This window comes from Pseudorca crassidens, chromosome 10 (assembly GCF_039906515.1).
Source record: "Pseudorca crassidens isolate mPseCra1 chromosome 10, mPseCra1.hap1, whole genome shotgun sequence".
NCBI lineage: Eukaryota > Metazoa > Chordata > Mammalia > Artiodactyla > Delphinidae > Pseudorca > Pseudorca crassidens.
Genome location: NC_090305.1, coordinates 52,752,845 through 52,780,017, shown reverse-complemented (window position 1 = coordinate 52,780,017; position 27,173 = coordinate 52,752,845). Strand labels below are relative to the sequence as shown.

The 27,173-nt window shown below is 44.6% G+C and overlaps 1 protein-coding gene across 2 annotated transcripts in view; it reads right to left on the bottom strand.

Moving 5' to 3' along the window:
* The window catches only part of TGFBR2 (transforming growth factor beta receptor 2), a 100,968-nt gene that overhangs the window by 53,747 nt on the left and 20,048 nt on the right, over positions 1-27,173 (bottom strand). For both annotated transcript variants that reach the window (XM_067753581.1, XM_067753580.1), the window contains exon 2: positions 3,160-3,328. In XM_067753581.1, coding sequence (XP_067609682.1) covers positions 3,160-3,317 — 158 coding nt within the window. In that variant the 5' untranslated portion in view covers positions 3,318-3,328. The remainder of the gene's footprint in view (positions 1-3,159; positions 3,329-27,173) is intronic.

Below are 27,173 nucleotides of genomic sequence, written 5' to 3'. Positions count from 1 at the left end.
AAAGCACCTCCCTCCCTGCCCCCATAGTTGTGTGCCCACCTGTGTAGGTGGGGGTTTGTGTTTGGTTTTGGTAACAAGATGAAGCCGTGCTGAGTCCTCCGGGATCCCAGGGAAAAGCATGGTGTCCCTGCCTTGTGAAGCCTCCAGAGGCCCCGGGATGGGACAAGGAAGAAACTGTGAGCCACGAAGGAAAGCTGCTCTGCAGCCCTGGGCAGCTCTTTCAGAGCCCCGACTTCCACCCCCCGCTGCCTATAGAACTAGAATCAGAGGGAGGAAACTCAGCCACAGCACTTGAGGCTCCATAAGGTCCTCAACTGCTTCCTCCACTCAGTGCTGTAACGGTGTCTCCTGGACAGGCAGGGCCCACTGTGCAAAACATCTGTGGGTACACTGGAGCACAGAAAAGGAGGATACAGTGAAATAAATACAGACTTCTTTGTCCTGCTACTGAAGACGTTGTCAATATCTGCGACAAAAGAACCACAGTTATGAAATTAATTTTGGTTCTAAAATATGTCTATCCTTGAAAAGGACTTAAGCATTTCACATGGTAAGAGTGCACAACTGGCATTAGTTCAATAAATGAATGAGGGCTTCCCTGGTGGCTCAGTGGTTGAGCGTCCACCTGCCGATGCAGGGGACAGGGGTTCGTGCCCCGGTCCGGGAAGATCCCACGTGCCGCGGAGCCGCTAGGCCCGTGAGCCATGGCCACTGAGCCTGCGCGTCCAGAGCCTGTGCTCCGCAACGGGAGAGGCCACAACAGTGAGAGACCTGCGTACCACAAAAAATAAATAAATTAAAAATAAATAAATAAATGAATGAATCAGCGAGTGAATGAAAAGAACACTAAAACTGATCGTGGGAGAGTACCACCACAGAGAGCAGAGTCTTTTATTCCCCCACTGGGCTATTCCTAAGATAGCCTAGTGTCCGAGTGTGTGTGCCCTGGACACAGACTCTGAGGCTGTGAGATCTCTGGATCTCTGTGCAGGAGCTCTAGGGAGATTCCCCTGCAGGGGCCAAAGGCAGCAATGCTGCACAGAGCAGGGAGGGGGGTCGCGATGAGGCCTCTGCTGACCTCTGGGCAGCTGGGGGCTGGGATGGCCCATCAGAGCTGTCCCAAGCTGAGGCAAAGTGGTCAGGCGTTTCGGCCACTGCACCAACCAGTCCTGGGATGCTGGCTGCTGGTACAGAGAAGCTGAACCTGCCGGACTCCAATGAAGCAGCTCGGGGAGCAGACAAGAGGAGCACCCCTGGAGGGCTTGGGGTGATCCCTCAGCCCAGGGTGAGCACCTCAGTGCTGCATGGGCGGGGGTGCAGGACAGCATCCCTGGCACCTCCCTCTCTCCACATCCAAATGTGTCTTTGCCCAGAAAGGTAAAAATAACGTTCAGTGTATTTAATCTTTAGGGCTGAGACACAGAGGGCACAGAGAGCTTCCCCACAGGCCCGCATCTTCTGAGACAGCAAAGCTTCAACGCCAGGGATGTGTGATTCACACTCCACCCCTTGGACTTGTACTGGAGTAGGGAAACTACCTTTAATGAAAAGAGCCTGTTTGGGTGCAGAAGTATGTTCTCACCTCCAGTGGATATTTAAGTAAAGACAGTCAGCAGAAAACAGGAATGAAGAGGAGCCTGGGGTCAGCTGGTCTGGGGTCTGAGGCTTCCTGCCCCAAACCTGACAAGTGGTCCTCCATCCTCTCGAACTTGGTCTGACCCTTCCAGAGAAGGAAGCCTGGCCCACTGGCAGGAAACCACGACTGAGAAAATGTTTCAACTGATCCTGAGTACAAGTCTGTCTGTCCCCTTGTAAATGCTGTGGGTCTCCTGTCCTGCAGAGTTCTGCACGACAAGCTGACTATATTTTCCACTTGAGAGCCCTTCAGATCTCAACAGAGCCCCGTCCTCTTTACTGGACCAGCCATGGCTAACTGCCCCCACCGGCCCTCAGATGGCATGCTTCTGAACCTCTGATCACACTCGTGCCTCTGCTCTGAACACCATCTCTGTCAAAATCCCTTTTTCAAAACCACCACTCAGAGCTGGACACAAGTGCAGCTGGCAGGTATGGCAAGCTGCCGTGACAGATCTTTGCTGTTAACATTCCTTTAGTTCTTAAGAACCTAATTCATGTCCTGGTACGTAGGGAAATGTGCCAGGGTTTCAGATTTATCATCAAGGCTGAGTATACACGGTCCAGAGAAAGTCTCAAAAGGCTCCTTCCAGAAGGAGCAGGCAAGATATCTGTGTTTACATGCTCATTTGCAAATGGCCAGGAGACACAGAGGTTACTTTAAAAAAATAGCTGATAAATTGAAACCATCAGAATAAGGCTTCAAAATGTTATATTTCATTAATGAATGTGTAGTTTTTTATAAAATAAGGACTCCCTTAATGATCTCTATTTTTCTTTAATCTCTGGCTTATACTCCCAATTCATAACTATGAGTTAATCAAATGATTCATGAGCACCCACTGTGTGTGTGTGTGTGTGTGCGTGTGTGTGTGTGCGCGCGCACAGACGCGCGCACGCATGCATGCCTGGCAAGACGGGAGGATGAGGGAGGGAGGGAGGGAGGGAGGGGAAAAGGGAGGGGGGAGGGGAGGGGAGGGAGGGGTGGACAGAGCGAGAGAGAGAAGGGGATCTGCTCCAAGAGGAAGATGTGGTCCTGCTCCCAGAGGAAGACACAGGGTTTGGCCCAGCAGTGGTGTGAGGCACTGGCCAAGGCTTCTGACTAAGGAATAGGTTGTCTCCTGATGCCAAGTCACTTCCCCCATTTTTGACAAGTGCGTCCCTCTTGCAACAGCCCACCTTTCATCTCCACGAAACAGGACTGAGTTTGTGTCAGAAGAACAAAGCTCCTGGCGTCACTACGGGGATCCCAAGGGGTCTCAATTAAATGACTAGTAAGTGGCAAATCCCTCTCCTCGACACAAGGAATGGTTTCCGGACTTATAAATAGTAAAGGTGTGTGTGTGTATCTGAAAATGTATAGAGTGTCTCTAGAAATTACACTGAACGACTGAAAAAGAGATGGTCTAAAGGGAAGGGAATGGGACAGATGTCGAAGTTTCGGGCATGGAGACACATGACTACATACCACGAACGCACACTGCTTATAAAAGGGGAAAGAAAGGTGTTACAGGGCAACCTTACCAGACAGCCACGCAGACCTCTTGCGGCTTCTCACAGATGGCCGTGATGCTGCAGTTGCTCCAGCAGGACTTCTGGCTGTCACAGGTGGACAATCTCACATCACAGAATTTACACAACTGCGGCAACTTGACGGCACCATTGTCGTCAGTGACCATCATGTCACTGTTAACTGGGAGGGAAAAGAGATGCATCACATGATTAACCAACGTAATCAGCTGCCAGTGGATTCCTGATACGATGCAATCTCAAATGGACCTGGTGTCAGAAGAATGAATGCGGAGAAAGGCCACATAAGGCCTCCACATCAGATGAGAATTTGGTAATGAAAGCCAGGGCAGCGTGGAGATGGTTGGGATGGAGGAGGTTTGGTAACTTCTTGCCTTTGTCAGTGAGCGTCATAAGGCACTCTTTCTACAAAACCCTGCTCATTCAATCCAGAGACAGAGCTTGCGTCGCCCCACTGCATGGTGCTGGGTGCTGGTGAGCGTACCCTTAAGGAAATTATAGTTTAGCTGGTGGATGGACACGAAAACAGACCAGGGCAGGGCAACCCAAAATAAAGAGAGGCACGGAAGACGTGGGAGCCAGACGAGAGTCCCCACCTCATGGGCAGAGAGGGGTCCCGAGGAGCAGAGCTGTGACGTGGGGAAAGGGGGTCGGCCAGCTCGGAGGAGACCCTGGGGGTGAGGTGGGACTTTGCCATCGCTTTCCTGACCTACACCCGGCAGAGCTATCCGGGCCTTCTTTGCAAGAGCCTGGCTCTGCCTGCTTCCTGTTGCCTTGAGCCAACTCAGTTGATAAAGTGTGTCTCCTAGACACACACACACAGGTGAGGCCTGGAGTCCCACAGGTGAATGCCAGCAACCTCTCTGACCTCATCCCTCCCACCGCCACCAGCCGCCCTCTTATTCTTCACTCGCTACCTTTTAAGACACACGGGCCTTTCCTGGAAGAAGCCAAGCTCCTGCCTTCCTCAGGCCCTTCCCTTGCTGTGCCCTTTGCCTGCCTTCTTGTCACCTTCCTGATCTCTGGTTAAATGTCACCTCTTCATCCTAAAGCAGCCCACAAGGAACCAACATAGGGTTTTGTCTGATCTTCTGCACAGTCTCCATCACTCACTGGCTTCTGCCCCATCCACCAAAATGCAAGCTCCATGAGGCCTTCTCTGTCTTGTTTCCACACTGCTTCTCCAGGGCCAAGAAGAGGGGCTGTCACATAGAAGACATCCGAACAAGCGTACTGAATCAATGGTGACTAGCTAATAAACGGAGGAATGAACACAAGAAGTTCACATCTGGCCTTGGTGCCAGGTGGGAAGGGACAGAGACCTTCCTCCCTCCCCTTGGGGGAGTGTGATGATACCCCCAATATTCACTCACATTCACCAGTAACACACTGAAGACAAACTGTCCTTGGCAACACATATCTGCATGCTGAGAGGTGCCAAAAAGGTATAACACCCCTTCCCTCTTTTTTCCCTCAATGAGACCCTTTTCCATTGGGAATGGTGGTAACTAAAGGCATGACTTTGGAGAGTGAGACCAGGCTATTGTCAACAAACGTGAACTCAGAGACACTTCTTTGCTAGACTAGGAAAGATTAAGCACTCAGACAGCAGGGGGCACTAGACCAGACTCCATCAGGAAGCGGGAGGGTGCTTCTCCCAGGGTCACCATTGGAAAGGCCTGAGCAAATCCTCCTCGTCCTCTCCTGTGTTAAGGACACTCCAGCCTAAGTCCCAATGCACAGCTTCTAAGACCTCCCATGGCCGCTCCCTGCCCGTGAAATCTAGTTTCTGTCACCGACACTTTGCCACGCAGACGTCTTTGTTGCTTGGGCACAGCACCTGTTTCCTGGGTCTCTAAAAATATAAACCTATATAAATTTAAGATTTGCTTTCTTGTGGTACATTAAATATAGAAGCAAAAAAATAAACCCATTCATCCCTCTCAGGCCTCAAGTTCATTTCAGGAAGTGTATTTTTAGGTGACAATCTATTTTGAAATTCTCAATGTCTCCCAAACCAAGAGCTCTAACTAAGCTTAGCTAAAAATACAGGCCACGATGCTCTCTGAATCTTGTGTTCCATTTGGGACTAAGACAACAATGAATATATGTATATTTTCTACAATGGTTAGATTTGGATCCATTTGTGAAACAGCTAATTTAACACTTCAGGCTTCCCTACAAGACACAGGCAAGGCAAAACAAACAAACAAAAAGCTAGGCCATGTTCTGTTTATTTGATTTTTTTAATAGTTTCAGACAAGCATCTCTTTGCTGGTTAGAAAGTTGCTGTTTTTAAATATAAAATCAAGCCTCCAAGACTTGGAATTCAGCCTTCCAGCATTTTAGGATTTTAGCCTCTATTAGTGGTTATCAACTTTGGGGCCATGTTGGAATCCATCGCTTAGAGCGCTTAAAAAACTCATGAAGCAGCCCCACCCCCCCGGACATGCTGATTTACTTATTCTGGAGAGTGGCCTGGGCACCAGGTCTTTTAGAAGCTGCTCAGACAATTCTCTATTCTCGCATGCAACCGAGGCTGAGACCCTGACCTGGAATTAGTTGGAAACGACATAACTGGCACAAAACAAATCAGCACAAAAATACCCTCCCTGCCCCCAACACACAAACACATATATAATGTATGTGACAGTGGTAGGGTAGCCCCTCAATAAAGCTGGAAGATGTTTCCTTGTGGAAAACACACACCTAAAGCCACGTGATTAGCACTTTGACACACTGCTGATGGAAAGGAGTCCTTCCCTGGGCTGGCAGATCCTTTTCTAACAGAAGCTAAGAAGTGTGACAAAAGTGGCAGAGTCAGGAGTGATGGGAGAGAAAAAAGCCAGATGTGACTGGGAGCTGCAGTGGCAACCACAGATGTGTGGACAAGTATAAGTGCTTTAGATCTGATGCCTGCAAAACACAAATCCACAGGGAAGAGACAAAAAAAGGGTCATCAAAAAAAAGAAAGAAGAAAGAGGGGCCAGTAGGCTGCAGGGCTCAGGGGGCTGGGAGACAAGCAGATGCACAGCCCTGCTGCCAGATGGAGAGGCCAAAAAAGAGAAATCTCACGGCTGAATTCTGGGGAAAAGGCAAAAGGACAACTTGACGCACACTTGGAGGCACAGGCATGTGGAGGGAGGGGGAGGTATGCAACAGAACGTGTCCATATTAAGCACCTACTACGTGCTAGTCAAGGTGCTAAGTTATCACATAGAGCCTCCTGAGTACCAAAGAGGGGGCCCCATTTTTCCCTTTGTTACGGTAAAAGCTACCACTGCTAAGGTGAGCAGACTTTTTAGCTTGACCAGCTTTTTTTTTTTAATTGGAAAAGTTCGAAAGCCTTGACACAGGGCAGTCACTGCCATGCCCCCACCCCCACCAGGCACTCCATACTAGCGGACCCAGAAGGCTCCTGATCCGGATGATTCCACCAGCAAATAGAGTCCAGGCTCCACTTAAGGCCAGTGTTGTCCTTTGTGAACAGGTGCAGTGGTGGGATAGAGAGCATGGCTCCCTTCACCTTTACTGGGGGTCAGCTAATCTTGATAAAGGCTTTAAGTGCTCACTTTGGGGCGAGGGGACAGCGAGAAATGCATACAAGCTTTTGCTCATGGTTTCAGAGGCTGGTCCACAGATTCCTTGAAAGCCCATAGCCCCAGGTGAAGAATCTGAGGCCCACCCTGGAGTCCTCGCAGGTCACTGAGAACATGCTGGATAGTTCAAGGCTAGTCAGAGTGGGGGGCAGAGCCAGTGGGGCAGAACGTGGGAGGGATGGTGATTCACTCCACTTACAACTGCCTCTTGTGCATTCCAGTCCACAGAAAAAGCTACTGTCCTAGCAAACAACATCGTATGCTTAATATATAATTTTTGTGAAGCCAAAGAATGAAGAGTTAATGCATGCACCTAAGTAGCCAGGGACAAAGATATTTCTGTAAACAACAGCATAGCAAATACCACCTAATGAACCCTATAGCCAACGCCAAACAACTTCAAAATTCCTTCCAACACAGGTTGGAAAATTACTCTCTTAAGAGTCTTCAGTTAAGATGATCTCATATTAAGGTGTATTTTCCTGCCTAGGGACGCTCTGTGAGCAACTGACCATCCTCAGTGAATTTTCTACCTGTAACAGGCAAATGAGCTCTTCGTAACGTTCTCCAGAACGAGAAGATCTCTTACCTGGAAAGCCAGCCAGTAAAGGAAGTGAATGAGGACGGCCTCCTCCAGCATATGACAGTATCACATGGCCCATCACATGTCACTTCTCTTCAAACAGACCCATGAGTAACAGCAAGACCTTCAGTCTAGATCACACTGCCTTCCTCATTTTAGAGCACATTTTCCCCAAACTCACTACCTAGAGACAGAGGTTCCGAGTCTTGAGAATAAGAACGAAGTAAATGCTTAGCTACGTCTATTTCTGGAATAGTACTACTGTCTTTGAAGGTCATAGATGGGCAGTCTAATAAAGGTTAGATTATCCCAGATAAATATTAGGAATTTTGCATACAAATTGTTACTCCGTAACTTTGGAATGGTGTCTACCATTAGCTGAGCTATTAGGTAAAGTCTCAAAATTCCACACATAATCCCAAATACTTTGGCAGAAATGCATTCACGTATCTTTGAATTCCTGCATTTGAATTTCTACTGTTGTTTTATGGCATGTTTTGGGGGCATTTAGGAATTCATTTATTCCACAAACACCTGTGGATGTCTTGCTTTGTGCTATAAATTTCATAGCAGGATCATTAAAATTGATATAACCAAGTGCAGCATCTCAAAGAATAATCCACGGCAACTGGCAAACAAAACTCACTATGACTCAGAGCAGTGCTCCTCAGATATTAACAAGCACACAGATCCCTTGGGAATATGTTAAACCCACCGGGGTATGTGTATGGAGTGTACTGGCTCATGCAATGGTGGGGCTGGCAAGTCTGGAATTTCTAGTGCAGGCCGGCAAGCTGGAAACTCAGGCAGGAATCAGTGCTGCAGTTTCAAGGCAGAATTCCTTCTCCAGGAAACCTCAGTTCTTGCCTGTAAGACCTTCCAACTGACTGGAGGAGGCCCATTCACATTACTGAGGATAATCTACTTTCTAGAAAGCCAATGGATTGTAGCTGTCAATCATCTACCTTCACAGCAACCCCCAGATTAGTGTTTGATGAAAGAACAGGGCACTAGAGCCTCTCCAGGCACTCGCAGGTACCATCCAGGGTAGGACAGCGACTCTGTCCTCAGCTGATGCCGATGTTGCCTGTCCACAGTTTGGGCAGGAAGTTTGCGGAGAACCCAGTTTGTGGCTGCCCATGATTTCCCTTTCTCCACTCATTCTGGATCTAGCAAAATCGAATACCGATTCCTCCTCACCATTTTTCCAGGCATGGTCTCCTCTTACAGTTCTTTCCATCTGCTCTTCTCTTGCTCCTGGCCTTGTAAACGATCGTGGACCCAGAGGCTCTGATCACCATAGGGGCCACAATGGAAAGACTTGTTCTCGGCAAGAAGGTTTTTAAGTGCAGTTGGCATTTCAGAGTCAGACACAGAGGCAACCATCTGGCAGCCAGCCGCCATGGTCTGCGATGCTGGCAACAGACACCCATGGCCCCCGAGACCCGGTGGGACCAGTCTACTGGCCTGTCACACATGCCATCCCACCCAGAACAAAGCATCCAGTCAAACAACTCACAGGACCCTTCATGACTCGTCATGAAAGCCAGCCATTCCCCAGCGAGTCAAATAAATTGGCCAACTGCTAAATACAAACAAATAAAAAAAAAAAAACCCTCGTAATTAAGTCAAAGATAGTTTAGGAAGATTTCCCTTCTCTGAACTTCGATTGCATACTTGGAACTTCTAATACAAGGCGATACCTTATTAGTTTTTAAATTGTATTTTAACCCTCATCCCTTAATTATAAGTATATTGAAAGCAGGAAAGGAGGGGCTTTTCTCCAATGACAGTCCCCCAAAGTCTCTGGGAACCAGGATCAGTACTGGAGAAACCACCACTAAGGTAACTGGGAGGCCAGGGTCTGGTTTTGAGAGGCACAAGAGGACAGAAAGGCATTTGATTGGGAACAGAGCACAGACCAGGAGAGGTTGAGCAGAATGGGGGATCTAAACAATCTAGGGGCAGGATCTCTGAAGACAGCGAATTATTCAACAAACATGCATTCTCTGTTTTACAGATGGACAGAAGGTGAGGTACACGATGTCTGAGGTGTGTACGCAGGTCATAGCATGGCTTGGCCAAAGCTGGATTTAGAACAGGCAAGAAGATAGATGAGGCATAAAAAATGTCCCAGCAGGAGCACAACAGGCAAGAACAGAGTCCAATTTTGTCTATCTAATCTCATAATAGGACTATTCCCTTCTAAAAATGAACTGAAGAAACTCAATGTCTGGTTTAAAAACTTAAAAGTCAAGGGCTGGTGAATAAACCACTGAATCTGGACAGTTGTAGACCCTCTTAATAAAACTCCAGCCTAAATTCACTGTTATGTAGATAACTGTGAATGACCTGGAAAGGAGGCAGAGGTGTGTGTGTGAGTGTGAGAGTGTGTGTGTGCATTTATGCGTATAATTCCCCACCCTCTGTGACTTGTTCAACTGAGGGAACTTAGCTTTGAGGGTTTCTTTTTTTTAGCCTTTTTGGCTCATAAGTTTAACAGTTCACTATGGATGGTTTTAAGAAGAACTGTATAAACATAAATTTGTAGCAAATTAAGGAATTAAGGGATGTTTCAAAGGGATTAATTCAATACAGTACTTTAAATGGAAAACTTGATTGTTCCTTTTTTTAAATTTTATTTATTTATTTTTATTTTTGACCGTATTGGGTCTTCATTGCTGCACACGGGCTTTCTCTAGTTGCGGCGAGCGGGGGCTACTCTTCATTGCAGTGTGCGGGCTTCTCATTGCAGCGGCTTCTCTTGTTGCAGAGCACGGGCTCTAGGCACGCGGGCTTCAGCAGTTGTGGCGTGTGGGCTCAGTAGTTGTGGCTTGCGGGCTCTTGAGTACAGGCTTAGTAGTTGTGGCACACGGGCTTAGTTGCTCTGCGGCATGTGGGATCTTCCCAGACCAGGGCTCGAACCCATGTTCCCTGCATTGGCAGGCAGATTCTTAAGCACTGCGCCACCAGGGAAGTCCCTTGATTGTGCCTTTGAACTAGGATTTTTAAATTTTGATTTACAAGGAAATGTTAAAGGAGTTATATATAGTATAAAACAAGCTGTAACTGAATGGAAAAATAATTGCTTTTTCCAGTGACAAACATAAAATAACTGAGCAGGAGTTTCACCTGCACCTTCCCTATTTAACACTCCCCGGCCCCTCTAATTCCAAATAGCTCCCAAATAGGCATGCTCTGTTTTCTTACTTATCCCTGAATTCCTTGGATCACTAAGGAATGAAATGCAGTTTGAGTTCTCAAACAAGTTGTTGAATTTGCTTTTTTTTTTTTTTTTTGATATATGTCCCAGAATCAGGTCATATATCAGGTAACAAAACCCAAACATTTAAAATGATTCTTGCAGATGGAAATATCTACATTGTTGCCAGAGGCAGTATTTCAGAATACAGGCACTTCTGCCCTGTTCAAAGAGTTGAAACACTTTTAGCACTCTCAGCTTTAATAGAGATCCTTCATCTTTAACAGGGATCTCATGGATAAAACACCCTTCTGAGAGCTGGACAGAGGTGAGCAGTCTGCAACAAATACCACCACCCATACTTGCCAATTTTAGTTTATCACTGAGAAAGCTGATTTTAACAGTGCATTTACCTGGCAAATCCTAATTGTAGAGTTTCTGAAATGAGCCAAAACCCAAGAGCATGCAGGGCTGGGGCTGAGGAAAAGAGGAAACAAGTTGAAAAAATGAAGCCGTATCATTGCACATAGGATAGTTTAGCAAGTGAAGATTAGACTGTGGTGCTAATTCATAGTCTGTCAAAACCATAACTTTCCTGCTGGGAAGGGCTTTCAAATTGGCCCTTTACATTTAGTAATAGTAACTGAGAAAACAATTCTCCCTCAGTTGATATGACTTGGATGGTGGACGGTAGCAACAAGGAAAATAACCCAGAGATGATTGAAAATAAAAGATGATTAACTAACTCTCTTAGTGACAGTCAAAACAACATTGGTAAATAGTCCGATAGAGGCAAGGTAATGAGCACAAGATTTATGGAGCACTATCGCATTCCAATCCAGCTAAAATCATTTGTTACTTACCAAAAATATTAGCCAACATACACAAACATGCATCATTTATCTGCTCTGGAAGAGCCTTCAAATTAACCCTTTATGGAAAGGTTGGACAGAATAGGGCATGGTTCTTTTTTCAAGATGCTTATGATCCTACAGGAAATAAAAAAACTTGCACAAAAATGATTTTTAGCAAAAGAACTTTGGAAACGGTTTACCCAAAGATATGCTTTTCCATTAAGTTATTTATTTAGGAATTAAACAGTACTTTAACTCAAAATGCTGAGGCAGCTGAATGCAAAATGCCAGAACTAATACAAAATCCGATAAGAAGGGATTTTTTAAAAGGTAGCAACTGTTTGAGAATCAGAAAAATAGGCATCTGGGTTGAGCCATTTGCTTCAACCAAGCAAGGAATTTGGTCGGAATCCTGTGAGATCCAGCTTTTACATTTCTAAATTTCTGTGGTGGTTTTTCCCTACCTCTCTTCCAAAATGGGCTGCAGTGTCCTGATGCAGGCCCGGTGCCGGAAAGGTTTTTCAATTACAGTTTTATGAAGTATGTGAAAATATCAGTCAAAGCAGATGATTCCCATATTTGTGATCTGGAAAAGGGCTGAAACACTACTGCACTTGGGAGAGATACTCCTTCAGATGGTGAGTCTCAGAGGCTTGGTTTCTGGCAACGAAGCAGCCTGGGGCTGGACCAGGCTGGGAGATGCTGCAGCCCAGCCAGGATCGCTATGCGGGGGTTGTGGGCGCGGACAGCCCCCAGATGTATTGTTTGGCTTAACTTCTCTTCTTTTTCAAATGTGAACCAAGTTTGAAAATGAGGCGATGTCACATGAAAAGCTGGATTTCCAACTCCACTTAAGAAAATAAAAAGACTGGGCAACAGTAGGTAACATCATCCCATGACAACCATATCTGGCGGGGAGGGGTGGTGCCCCCTCCTTAAGTCGGCCTCATCCCCGCCGCTCCTGTGTCTCCTACCCCCTGCCCCTTTGGCCACCTGAGCGTACCATTAATGAGTATTTAACATGTCCATTCAATTCTCTCTTCCCATATTAGAGGTTTCACAGGAATGTAAAAATTCATGATTAACTAATATAGATATTTTCCAATATGCATTTTATTCTCTAATGTGGATACTCACATTTCAGTTCAAGGAAAAGGAAAATTTTCTCCTTTAGAAATCAGATCTGTGTGGGATAAATGATAATAACAACAACATGATAATTTCTATTATCACCATTTATTGGATGCAAACCAAATGCTTAGTCCAGTGCTAAGTGCTGTAATGATTAGTTCATTTACTCATCACAAAGGCCATGTAATTTTGTCATCATCATTTTATAGATGATTAAGGGTCAAAGAGGTGAAATAACTTATGGAACGTCAATGAGAGACAGCCAAGGAGAGACAAAGCCACAGGTCATATGTAAGCCCTCATCCCTCCTGATATGAAAAAGAAAATAGAGATTCCCCTAGAGGTTTAAGAGCAGAGCTGTACACTCATTCCAGCTGAAGGCAAAGACTGAGTGTGGCCAGCTGGAGCTGAGGGGAGCAGGTAAGGGTGGGGGAGCAGTATGTTTCTTAGAAGACAGCTTTGGTTCTCTGCAATTACTTCACTTATTTTATTTTAGGATACGTCTATAATAAGGGCAGGTTAGTAAAGTCCAAGAGTTCTCAAGTCAAAGACTTGAGTGTGAGTTCAGGTTTGGGGGCCAGCCACTTAACTTCTTGGAACCTCCGTTTCTCGATCTATGAAATGGTACTTTTTAGGGTCAAGACAAAGAGAAAACATGCTTGACGTACATGTGAAAACTGTCTAGACGGTAAAAAGTGCCACACAAGCACTCCCTGGAGAGAAAAGGAACAGGGCAGGCAATGCTCTCTCTCCCAAAAGAAAATTACAGGGAAGGCATGACAATGACAAGACAATTAAGAGTCTGGTAAATCTATTCCCACTTATCAATAGAATGCAGCAGTTTGATGACTTCTAAGAAATCTTTCAGGACATTTGAGTAAACAGACAAACTGAAATATAATAACTTTTGTTACTGCGATGATCCAGAGCTTTCAAAGAGATAGAATGAAGTCAGTCATTGTTACTGTAAAGTTCCCAGGAGTGCTTAGGGTCTTTAAACAACCCTTATAGAACCAAATAACCTGGTTTTACAATATTGTTCATAACCAGCTTAGGTCTCACAAATAGGCAGTAAGTTGAAGATCAAGTTCAGTTCTCCAATCCTCTGCTGACCCTTGCACAACATGCAACAGGCCAGAGCTGATCTGCTTTGGCTTTGCGACACCTAGTGTGTTACCTGACAACGTGCTGATAAAATTAGTGAGTTTTGACACTCAGAGACGGGGAGGCAAGGAGGCGCCTTAAGACTCTGGAATTCTAACATGTTGAAATAAGCTTATGATTGGCTTTCTTTGAGAAAGAAAGGAAACAAAACCCAGACACTTAGATTCACAGCTGACCAGAAAACTGGAGGACACTGGCAGCAACTTTACTAGATTTTTAAGTGTCTAGTTAAGAAGGAATGCCATTCAGATGTATGGAAAGCAACAGTCCTTAATCTCTTCTCCTTGAGGCCATTTAGTCTCCTAAAAATTAATGAGGGGCTACTGCTCTCCGAGTCATACTGGAGAACTGTCCAGGCTGGGAGTGGAGAAAGCTCCAGATGACAGTCAGCTGGCTCCAGGCTCCAGGGCATTCAGCCCCTCCTCTGCCAGTCAAATACTGGGTCGAACACGATGATTTTTAAGGTCCTTTTCATTTTGGAAAGTATTCACAATTCCACCCCCAAAGTCATGAAAGCTGAGTAATTCAAACATGTCCCAGCACTGACCTGGCACCCCTACTTAAATAGCATGAGATGCCATGATTCCGTTTATATAAGAAAAATGGCTTCAAGACTATCGTTGTTTTGTTTTCTCCGCTAATGAAGAAATCAACTGTGCCACTTCTCAGCACGCTGATGAAGGACCACATCCCCGCTTCATGTGCACAGACTTAAACCTGATCAGGGCAGCTGACCCGTCTTCCAAGAACAAAACTACAGTGTCATTCGTGCATCATAAGGTTGGAGGGAAGGAAAATGCTGTCAGGTGACAGAGGATCACTTTCCATTCAGCCCCTATAGGCATCTCCTCTACCTTTACAGGGGATGTGGAGGAAATTCTGATTTAGAACAGACACTTTAACTGTAAAGTTTCAAACAACAACCTTCAGCATTAGAAACATCTATGGTTACCCTGGATCCATTCTCTGGGATCAGCTTGAATGATAACCATTAATAACAGGTATGGTTATACAAAAACAGCCTTTTGCTTGCTCAATGCCTTGATTACGTGTGACAGTTAATGAAAGATTGGTATGACTGTTCCCATTTACAGAACAGGGAAGTGTTTAAATAACTAGCTGAAGCTGGCAGCTTCATGAGGGCAGGACTGTCACCTCTCTTGTTCCGGGACAGACAGCCTCAGCCCAGGTGGGCCACATACTGGGGGGTCCATAAATGTTGGCTGAGTTAAAAGGCCAAAATTCAAAATCAAGCTCCTGCCACGATGCCATCTATTTAAGGCTGATTCTCCCCAAAATGCAAATGAAGGAAAAGAAATACAGTCAATTTTAAGGAAATGAAAGTAAAAAGCACTCCTAGTCTCAGCATTATGTTAACAGGGACCCAATTCTAGAACTTGTGTATAGGGAGTACTTTGAATGGATTAGCGCAGCCGAACGACCCTTGACTCGCTGGCATAAGAAGAGCAAAAAGCACGCGGAGATTCGGTTTGGTTTCTAAGATAACACGGCCCACTTTTAAACCTCCCCCTACATGTTGTTCAAGCAGAGGAAGTGAAACGAAAAAGAAACAAGTTTCAAGCATTGTTAAGCCTTCAAGAAAGGACAACAAAGTGTAGGAAATCTGAAACAAAATCTGAGAATCTGCCCTTAAACTGGGCAACTTGGCTTGTTTTCTCACAGTGCAGCTGGATGAGAAAAGTGAGGTGGTCTCTGCCCTTCCTGGGCATCACGTGTGGCTGTCATGACCTGCCTGTTATTTGCAGTAAACAGTGTGAAGGGCTCTGGGGAGGTAAGTAGCTGCGATCTGTACGATGCTATCTTCCAATGAGTGAGAAGTCAATAGCCCTCCCAGCCCTGACAGTCCCACTCAGGCTGTTGAGAAGAGAAAGCAGCGTTTACATGATGATGTTTGATTGTCAATAGGCTGCAGGAGGGCCAAGATAGATCCCAGCACTCATTTTATTTTATTTCACTTTTTAAATTTATTTTAACCAAGTCTATTTGATTTACAATGTTGCATTCATTTCTGCTGTACGGCAAAGTGATTCAGTTATATATATATAAATTTTTTTAAATATTGTTTTCCATGATGGTTTACCACAGGACACTGAATATAGTTCCCTGTGCTATACAGTGGGACCTTGCTGTTTATCCATATTATATATAATAGTTTGCATCTGCTCATCCTCAACTCCCCCCCCCCACCTTGGCAACCAAAGTCTGTTCTCTATGTCTATGAGTCTGTTTCTGTTTTGTACATAAGTTCATCTGTGCCGTATTTTAGATTCTACATATAAATGATATCATATGGTATTTGTCTTTCTCTTTCTGACTTACTTCACTTAGTATAATAATCTCTAGTTGCATCCTTGTTGCTGCAAATGGCATTATTTCATTCTGTTTATGGCTGAGTAGTATTCCACTGTATATATGTACCACATCTTCTTTATTCATCCAGCAGTCATTTTAATATGGAAAAATGAGAACCACAAAGCCCTGGAAGTGCGTCTTCTCACTTGGTACTGGAATCCAATGGGCTGCTCCCAGCTATGGGCGATGGCCACCTTTACATACCGAAATACCATTCAGTACGAGGGCTAAGGGTGGAGTACACAACTTCAACTATGACATGTTGTGAATCACCTTTGATTAGGAAGTCAAACTAATACTTTCTCGTTCTTCAGAAGACTTTTTAAGCAAGCTCTTGTGTGCAGCTAACTTTGGCATCTTTGATTTGCAGTCAAATAATCTCATTCATTAAACCTACCCAGTGCTGGAGTGAAGGCCAAGATGTGTAAAGAGCTACATAGCCCCAGAGGTAACCAAGAAAGTACCTTCTGACTCCACTTCACAGTCTCTTACCCATCTTAGTCCTATCTTTTTACCAACACCAATGGAGCTGCAGTCTGGCTCCATTTCTTGTGGAGTCCAATATAAAAACGTGTGTCTATAAATGTAAAAAGAGAGAAGTAAAGATGAGAGATGGTGGGCGTGGGGAGGTGACAAGCGGCCTCTAGTTTTAGGGCATTTGAACTTGCTGTTCCCTCCAACCAGAACGTTCTTGCCCCAGACATCTGCCTTTTTCCGACAGGGGTGTGACAACCATCACTCTCTACTCACTTGTACACACAGACTTCATGCTCCAGAATCGTGAACACTGCCTGGCACGTGGTAGTTGGTCCTCCATAAACACTTACTGTTTCCAGTTTTCTGTTTCCCTTAGCCTTCTAAAGTCAAGTTTCATATCCCTTCCTTAGGTTCCAAGAGAAACCTTCTACCCTCCTGATAAATTCCTCTCATATGTAAAAAATTAATACGTATTTGCTGGAATAGGAATAAAAATATGCTCACAGAGGAAACAGGGGAAAAAGATGTATTGGACCCAGGCATGGAGGGTATAAATAGTCATGGCAGAGTTTAAAGAAAATGAAAACCACGAGGATTGGTTAGTCAACATTAGCTGTATAAAGAAGTCAGTTCAGAAGTCAAAGAGTGATAAACAACAAGGTCCTACTGTACAGAATGGGGAACTACATTCAACATCCTGTGATAAACCATAATGGAAAAGAATATGAAAAAATGTATATGTATAACTGAATCACTTTGCTGTACAGAAATAACACAACATTGTAAATCAACTATACTTGAATAAATTTTTTTTTTTAATTATTTTTGGCTGCATTGGGTCTCCGTTGCTGTGCGTGGGCTTTCTCTAGTTGCGGCGAGCAGGGGCTACTCTTTGTTGCAATACGTGGGCTTCTCATGGCGGTGGCTTCTCTTGTTGCAGAGCACGGGTTCTAGGTACGCGGGCTTCAGTAGCTGTGCCACGCGGGCTCAGTAGTTGTGGCGCACGGGCTCTAGAGCACAGGCTCAGTAGTTGTGGCACGTGGGTTTAGTTGCTCTGCAGCTCGTGGGATCTTCCCAGACCAGGGCTCGAACCTGTGTTCCCTACATTGGCAGGCAGATTCTTGACCATTGTGCCACAGGGAAGTCCCTTCAATAACGTTTTTTAAAAAGAAGTCAAAGAGAGTTTCTTTCCCAGGAAGAGCTGGCTCACAAAGGTGGAGGACCAGGGGCAGCTATGAGAAGGTGCTTCTTTCCGACGCACTGTTCTGAAGTTCAAGGACATTATACGGGGCTGTACTGTGTAACCTGGTGCCAGGAGCACACACGGCTGCTGACATTTTGATTTAAATTAACTAAAGTTAAATAAAATCACACCTCCAGTTTCAAGCAGCACTAGCCATTTTCAAAGGCTTAGTAGTCGCATGTGGCCAGACTAGATTTAGAACATTTTTCATCACAGCAGCAAGGTCAACTGGACAACACTGATCTAAAGAAATCCAAAAAGACCTGGGTTCCTTGGAAAAGGAGCTCTGAAATCAAAGGCTCCAAGGGATATGGAAGGAGAAGCAGGGCAGAACCAGAAAAGAAGCCCCCCAGGAGAGATGTGCATACTGGCTAAGATGTCCTTGGAAATTAAAGCTCGATCCTGACTATCCTGATTTCATAAGGAATGTGTTTTATATTAAATGATTGGCCATCTGCAGTATTACAGCTGAGGAAGGGACAGAAGACAGTCAGGGATAGGGACTAGAGTTCCAGAGTAAACCCATAAGCTGTGAGTGGCAGTGGAGAAGGTTCCAGAAGTGAGAAAAAAATGGACCAAACTAGGTTTGCAACAAGCTGGCACCTGGGAGGGCTCAAGTCAGCTGGCGCCACCTCTCAAGATGCAAATCCCTCTACCCAAGACAATACACTGCTCACAAAATAAGGCCCATCTGACTCCTAAGTTCTTATTAAACCCCATTTCAATGGCTGGAACCAAATGCAGAGCGAGGCACACAGATCATGTTTCCATTCAAAGCCCACATAAGCCTACAGCAAGGAAATGAACATTTCAGGAAAAATACTGGCCTTTTTTTTTCAAGGTTTTTGGGAGGGTGTAAGTCACAGCACGTCAAATAAGGGTGAGTTCCCAGAAGAACACAGCAGAGAGGTGACCAAGCGGGGAGAATTTATTCACAGGGGAAAAATCCCAGTGCCCTCTGGGAAGCCACTTCCACTGGACGCTTTTGAAGGAAGCTGAACCCAATGAAAAGCATTCCTTCAGAGCAAGTTTTCTCCCTGAGATTTCTACCTGCCTCTTTAACTTCTCTACCTCGTTTTCCAGCAGGAATGGTTTATAATCCCTACCTCTCCAGGGGCAGAGACCTTAAGCGTATTTTCCTCCTGCAAGACGACACTATTTGTCCAGCCCTTTAAAGATTAAAACTAAAAACACAGATAATAAAAGAGGGTATTATAATTAGAGTGTATTGAAAAGAGGGTATTATAATTAGAGTGTATTGCTATTGAGTATTTCCATAAACATTAGGATATCATGGATCCAGGACAGAGACAGTCTCTAATTCCAAAGGACAGGAATGGAAAGGTACAAATAATTCAATCTGTTCCCCTAAGAAATGACCTGATTATCCTCACTGGAAGACTTGAGGAGAATGGGAATTTCAAGGATATGACTGTCCTGTCCATTATGGTAGCCAACAGCCCCATGTGGCTATTTACATTTAAGTTAATTGAAATAAAATAACATAATTCAGTTCCTTAGTTGCACCTACCACATTTCAAGCCATATGTGGCTAATGGTACCCACGGTGGGCAGTGCAGATATAAGATACGGTCACCACTGCAGAAGGTTCTACCAAACAGTGCTGCTCACCAAGACAGCTAAATAATTCGTCCCAGTAACATCATGGAGATTATGAAGTAAAAAGCTCCCCGAATACGTTTCTGGGCTATTGGCATCCTTCTCTAGTGAATTCCTTGCAGAGGTTTATGTATATTGTACAATCAAACAAACCAACCTCCCCGGGCTCAGGCCCATTCAAATGGCATCAGATATGATAAAAGGATTCTGTTGAGGCTCTCCTCAATTGAAACTCTAAATTCTTTAGATTTCTAAAAGTATGAAGTGTATGTTTGAGTTACCCGTGGTGTGGACATGCCAGGAAAATATCTATGAGTGAGACTTGGTAAAAGAAAGTGCTCCCTTGGAATGAATGAATCTGTGCCCTTGTTTGTTTTTTCACACCATATTTCAGAGGAGTCAGCAGGCTGTGCGTGGAGTAAGGTCTAGATGGAACCTAAGGATATGTGGGGATACCAAAGGTTCTGGGACTTTTAAGAGCTTCCCTATATATCTTTTGAGGTGCAATGAAGGAACTATTGTTTTAAAAAATCATGAAGTGTTTGGGGAAGGGAAGGATTGGGAGTTTGGAGTTAGTAGAGGCAAACAATTACATATAGAATGGATAGACAACAACGTCCTACTGTATAGCACAGGGAACTATATTCAATACCCTGTGATAAACCATAATGAAAAAGAATATAAAAAATAATATGTACATGATAACTGAATCGCTCTGCTGTGTAGCAGAAATTACACAACACTGTATATCAACTATACTTCAATAAAATTTTTTAAAATATATATTTTTTAAAAATCATGAAATGCTACTGCTGGTGGAACCCTATCCCCACCATGGGGTCAGAAATAAGGGTCCAGGAGCTGACTTGATGCGTAGGGAGGTTGTGACGGGCTCCCCTGCCTTTTGCTTATTGCAGAAGCCTGATGGGAAAAGAAGAAAGGGGTCCACTGCCTGAACATCACACACTCCTGGCCTTGCAATGGTTTTAGGATGACATGCCCCTACTTACGATTTGCTAGTGACTGGAGAATTAAGCCTAAACAACATGGCCTGGCATTGAAGGCCCCCATAATCTGATTATCTTTCTGCTAAAAAAACCCATTATCAGAAACCCTTTGATATGTTAACGCCTTCTGCCTTCCTCACCCCTGGCATTTCTACCTTCTCCCAAGATCTACTTGTGCAAGGCCAAGGGATCACCCCCAAGGTGCCTGCCCAGGCCCTGGAAAGAGTTCAGTGCCTCTGCCAGCAGCTGTGAGCTTGACTGTGACCAGGAGAATGGCTTCTCCAAGGAGGCCTGGTGTCCACAACAGGCTGATGCCCACTTTGGCTGCCGTCGGGGAGCTGGAGGACGGCCTCTGTGTGTTCGGTGGGCACACATCACAGGCAGGCGTCTTCCCAGCTTCCCCTGTTTCCTTGCAGCAGACGCAGAAGCGTGACCCTGGCTAACAAATGGACAGTGGTGCCACTGAGTGGTACTCAGCCCTTCAGATGCAGCTCAACCATTTCCCCCTTTGGAAGGTCAACCCAACCCAGAGAGTTCTGCCTCCTTTGGCCTTGACTTTTAACCACCTTTATGGTGAGGTAGGCCTGTATTTACCACACTCTGCAGGTGAGTTTCCAGAAGTAAAGGGATTTTGATTCTCCTACAGCTTTGTAACAAAACCTTGCTCTTGTTATACAGGATTTAAAGGCAGAAGACGTGAGCTTTTGAACCTAAAAAATGGTACTTCTTTGCTAGGAGACATCAAGTAAGTCTCTTGATCAAATTCTCCATTTGTAGCCTAGCTGAGTGGGTTCCACATGAGAATCATCTGGGGATCGTTTGAAACAATACTGATGCCAGGGCCCGACCCCAGGGCAAATGAATTGGAACTTTTAGGGGTTTGGCCCAGGCATCTAAAAGCTCCTTAGATGACTCTAATGTGCAGCCAGAATTAAAAAAATAAATACCGTTCAGGGAGGATTTATTCTATATGGAGTGAAGAACTCACTGGGGACAAACTTAGGGCGTAGAGACGGAGGCATGGCAGTACCGGATAGAGGTGCCAGGCCTACCAGCCATGTTTCCCCACTTGGCCTGCTGTTAGGAAAATCACAGACTGCATTAATACTGTACCTTATTATAAATGTATACAGGTAGGGTCAAGTCCAACCCAAGCAATCTTAGTGACTCATAAAAAATCTTTTTGGGATGAGGCACGAATCATAAACACAATGGCCCCAAGGCATTCGTTTGCTATTGTACAAATTCCTTCCAGGAAGATCATTTTTAGATTAATTTTTAAGCACAGATTTTACAATTTACTATCATTTAAAGGGTGGAAATCCTCTGCCAATCACCAAGGGGACAATAAGCTTAAAGGAAGGTCTGTTTGAAAGATCTGAGGAGCAGGCTTCCTGAGAAAGCTGAATTTCTCAAGTGTTCTGACCCCAGGAGGCAAAATGAATAGCGAGTTCAAGGAGACAAACGTGAGAAAGTTTATCTCCCTTTAGAGAAACTAGCAAAGAAGTTAATAAGATACACAGTTCCTTAGATCAGAGTTAACAGTTGTAGATAAGCTTTTCCTTCAGAAAATCACAAAGCTAAGTAGATAAAACACACAAAAAAGATAAGTTTTAAGTCAATATGTTCCTGCAATGTAATTTCTCTTCCTGGTCTGTGATGTTTTTCTTTTTCATCCTATTTAAACAAACATATATTGAGCAGCATCTACATGATAGGTCTAAAGAAGGATCATTTCTGAAATGTTCAAAATGTGAGTATTTTCCTTAGTACAATTACATTTGCATTCACAGGAATCAGTATGTAAAAACAATAATTTTTAAAAAGGATTATATAAAAGGTATTATTCCAGAGGATTTACTACAAAATCCCTTTAAAAAAGAAAGTGCATAAAAGGTAACACTGAAATGTATTATAGTTTGAAGACGATCTCTCCAATTTTAATATAAATTCATGAACCCAGTCATTATGTAAAGAAGCTCATCTGTTCTAGGAAACATTCACTGAGGAGGAAGGATCAGAATGATCTGTGGTCCTGAGTCCAGGAAGTCATCCTGATGGATCTGGTGGGGGAGAAAAAGAGGTCCACGTGACAGACGGGGCTGCTTTAATGCGTTTCCTTAACCGAAATTAATTAAAACAACAACACAACCCAACTTCTTTTTCTATGTTGTGGGGAAAATAACGTTTATATAGAGCACAGTGCAGGAAGCAGGAATCTAAATTAGCTTTGCGTGCTGGCAGCCTGAATAATGCTTCTGCCAAGAGGTCATTTTTTTTTTACCAAATCCTTTCAAAATGTCACAGTCACAGGCACAGTCTTCGCTACTCCTCAAGGTATAACTTCTTTAATATCAAAGCAATTTGACTAAACATTACATGTCTAATGTCACTCGTGTTCTGCCAGTCTACACAATCCTGTTGTCCCCTCCATCTTTTTCAGACATCCATCTTTAAGAAGATCTGTGAAGGAACCCCAGACAGTCCTTGACCTCTGGGCCTTCCTACGTAAAGACCCCCATATCCCTGACCATGTCATGCACCTCGAAGCTCTGGGGAAGAGCAAACCTACAGGACTGGGGCAATGGCCACAGGTTTTTATAAATGGCAACATCTGCCTCCTGACAATGGTGACATGACCCTCAGAAAGCAGACCGCATGGTGTTTAAAAGAGAAACTGTCCCCACAAGAAAAGGGGAAAAAGAAAATGACTCACGACGCAGTCTGAACTCCAGTAAGACTGGTGGACAAAACCCTCAAAGAAATGTCTGGCAGAAGGTAATGCTCCAGTCCTAAATGCGGCTTCTCAGGTTCAAGGCAAAACAACGAGGCTTCTGATGCCAACCCTTCCATCCCCTCTTTTGCAATTCAGTTACGGAAACATAAAAACACAATGGGACCAGAGTTTTGATCTTATATTTACTTAGATATTAAGCGGCGAGGGAATACAATGACTAAAAACAGTAAAATGATGAAAAGACAAATGATACTTTATGATGCCTCGGGTGGTTTCACCTTTCTGGGCCTCCGTTTCCATGTATGTCAAATGGGATTACTAGACTCATCTCAGAGGGTTGTTTCCAAGGTTACAGGTGACAGGCAAGGGAAAGTGTTTTACAGGTAACAAAGCACTCTATGAACGTATGGGATTATTAAAAAACTATTATCATCAGACATGGTCAATATGTTTTCTTCAAAGTTATCTGACTAGATTTTTTCCACTGGTGTTCTTTCCCCCATCACTCTCAATTATAGTAAAGTTATTCAAATCACTTCTCTTTTCTGGTTCCCTGGCACTAGTTTTCCATCTGCCTGGACAAGTAAGCAAATGATTAGTTTTACAACATTTGTTGTGCTTTTAATTTTCATTTAACGGCTATTTTAACAATGAAAGACACAGTATACATTCCCAAGAGATAAGCACCAGAGGGTGGTTGGCAGAAATGTTCGCTGAAATAGGGTCCTTCCACTGCAGCCCTGGTCACTGCTGATAAAAGGCACGCAAGCCCATAGTGTCCTGAGGTTTATGCGGCTGCTTTCAACCAGCACAGTCCTCAACTATCCACACTCACTCATCTCTTGGTTTTCTTATAACTTCAAGACTCTTCAACTGAGAAAGCATGATGGCCATGTCTGCTTCCATGGGCTTCTTGTGTAACCTGGGAAGATGATTTAAGAAAAGTGCCAAGACTTTTCAGGGGCTTGCTCCAAAAACTCTCCTGAACATAAATTATTTTAGAGTATGGGTCATCATCAAAACAGACCATTGGGCTTCCCTGGTGGCGCAGTGGTTGAGAGTCCGCCTGCCAATGCAGGGGACGCGGGTTCGTGCCCCGGTCAGGGAGGATCCCACGTGCCGCGGAGTGGCTGGGCCCGTGAGCCATGGTCGCTGAGCCTGTGCGTCCGGAGCCTGTGCTCCGCAACGGGAGAGGCCACAACAGTGAGAGGCCCGCATACCGCAAAAAAAAAAAAAAAAAAAAAAAAAACAGACCATTGTATCAGAGGTCAGGTATTGTCTGGGGCTTCATTTTCCAGAACCTAAAGCTAAATGTATAAATAAAGACATACAGAGAAGAACAAAACTGCTTTGACTGGCAGAACACAAGTAACATAGACACCTAACATTCAGTCCATTGCTTTTACACAAAAGAAAAGCAAAGCCAATAGGCTTAGAGCAGAGGGGGTTCAAGTTCGTTGGAGCTCCAACAGTTATTCAAGAAGTAACCACTGAACTGTTAAGAAACCAGATTCCCTCCTGGGCCCTGAAGACACAAGACACATTTCATTCACAAACTGGTAACAGGAAACACTCTGAGTTTGACAAACTGCTTTGCAAAGTGCTGAATAAATGTAAGTGATTCTATAATTGCCACAAACATCCCCACCAACACCACCATCAAAATCTTGGAAGATTCATGTTTTCAACAGTTTTGAGAGCTCACCAACAGTACATCAAATTTAAAGTATTGTCTGCCGACACAGATGTAGAGAACAAACGTATAGACACGAAGGGGGCAAAGTGGTAGGGTAGGGGTGGTGGTGGGATGAATTGGGAGATTGGGACTGACATGTATACACCGATGTGTGTAAAATAGATAACTAAAAACAACCTGCTGTATAAAAAAATTAATAAAATAAAATTCAGAAACAACGTATTCTCTGCCTAGTCAGTGCCACAGAAATATTAAGACACAAATTTCTTATTTCGCCTCCTTTTCCCCCATGGATAAAGCAGAGAGGGCATTGCTAATGCATGTCTACATAATTTTATGAAGTCTGCCCCAGAATTTCCACAGAGGAGGGTTCAGGGGTGATGACTCAGCTGGAAAGGAGGGGAGACGTGTCTGGAAGCCGGGCTGACCCAGGAAGCACACTAGCGATGGAGTCTAGACAGCAGGGGGCTGTGGAGACCACAGTGATGGAGGTGCTGAGACCTTCCAGGCCTTCTTTGGAGACCCATCCGTATTAAGCGCCCATCTAAGGCAGCCTTCCTACCTAAGTCTCCTGAGCACGCGCTGTTTTACCAGGGCTTTCCCAAAAGTGCAACCAGGAGTCCCCCTGTATATGGGATGGTTTGCATCAGGCAGGTGGAAAGATGTCTTCAGCCGCTCTCCACTGCCCCAATACCCCTCTATTCAAAGGCCCCTTCTCCAGCCATCCCAACACAGGAGATAACCTACGAGTCAGAAAATGAAAGGCAGGACTGGCAATAAAAACCCAAAAAACAAAACAAAAAAACCCGTCCCAAGTCAGGTGGTATGATTTGCTTTCTGACTTTTCCTGGCCTCTGTGGTCATAACACGTTGAGCCCTCTAAAAGATGCACACAAGAACATAAATGAATCAAAGGCAGGCGGTGATGGATGGAAAAACAGCAGCCCTCCACACCCCCAGACTGCAGCTCCCCTGAATTCACAGAAAGTAAAGGCTGAACACACAGAAAACCTCCACTGTAAAGAACAACTTACACAAATCAGAACGTTCGAGATTTCCCACAAGCCCATGGTTCTCTCACACACCACCACACGTGGCTATAAATAACAAAGCCCTTGACGACACACTTGGGGGAAAGGGAGGCAGTCTAGTTAAAAAAAAAAAAAAAAAAAAAATCTTGTCACCGCCATGTTGGATTTATAAGCACTGTCCCTGGCCTTTAAAAGCAACGAATTCCAAACAGCAACAATCTTTTAGTGACAATGCATGCTGAGCGCCAGGGAAGAATCAGACAGACTGTTCTCCCTCAAAGAGCTTTCCTTCTAGGAAGGGAGTTAAAACACACACACGTCCAGCCACAGGGAGCTTCCCACCAGGGCCACCCGAGAGGAAGCCAGGCCTGATGGAGAGGCTGTGAAGGGGAGAAATAGGACAAATCCAACTGCAGACCTGACAGAAGAAGTGGGGTTCGGCCAAGCGTTGGTTCAAAGGAACAAAGGTGCTGTAGGGCATGAAGAGAGAATGGGAAAATTGTGGGGAGCAGAAGGGTCACAGGTTAGAAAAGCTGAGTAAAACCAGGGCCTGAGGATGCACGAGGTCAGAAAGGGGGCTGGGGGAGAGGCTGGCACCATCCAGGCCTCCGGTGATCTAACTTATGCTGGGGTCCTTCTCTGTGTCCTAGGAGCCAGGGATGCAGCCCTGACCTCAAAAAGGAAGCAAGGGCCACGCAATCACCTAGGATCCATGGAGAGGATCCACAGAAGGCTTCCAGCAGGTCACCTATTCAACATGACACCTGAGGGGCAGAGTTAACTGATGGCGACGTATTATGTATTGAAGAAATGAAGGGTGTCCGTGGGCAGAAACCAACGAGGAGATTCTTACAGATGACAGAAAACAGGAGTTCAGACTTGCACTGTGGTAGCATAATTTAAGAGCAAAAATGCATTTCCTGTAACTGTGTTCCTGTTGTAAATAATGTCTGATTAAGAGACTCTAGGTATTAAAATTTGAAAGTTATTCTGATAAATAAGTTGAGATCTGATGGAACAGGAAGAAACATGAGACCAGGTTGCAATGGGAAGTGTTTTCTGTCTTTGTTTTTTGCCAAGTAAGATGTCAAAAGAAAAAAAAAAGTCAGAAAATAAAATTATTTGGAAAAATCATAAAGTAGTTGTGAGAACCGGTTGTTGCAACTGACAGGGACCCATAATTCTTGAAGACAAAAGTAACTGAGGGGCAAACATGGCCTTATGTTGAGTAAAATACAGAAGCTCATCAGTGAGAAAGCCAGCCGTGGGGCTCTCAGAACAGTCTAAAATT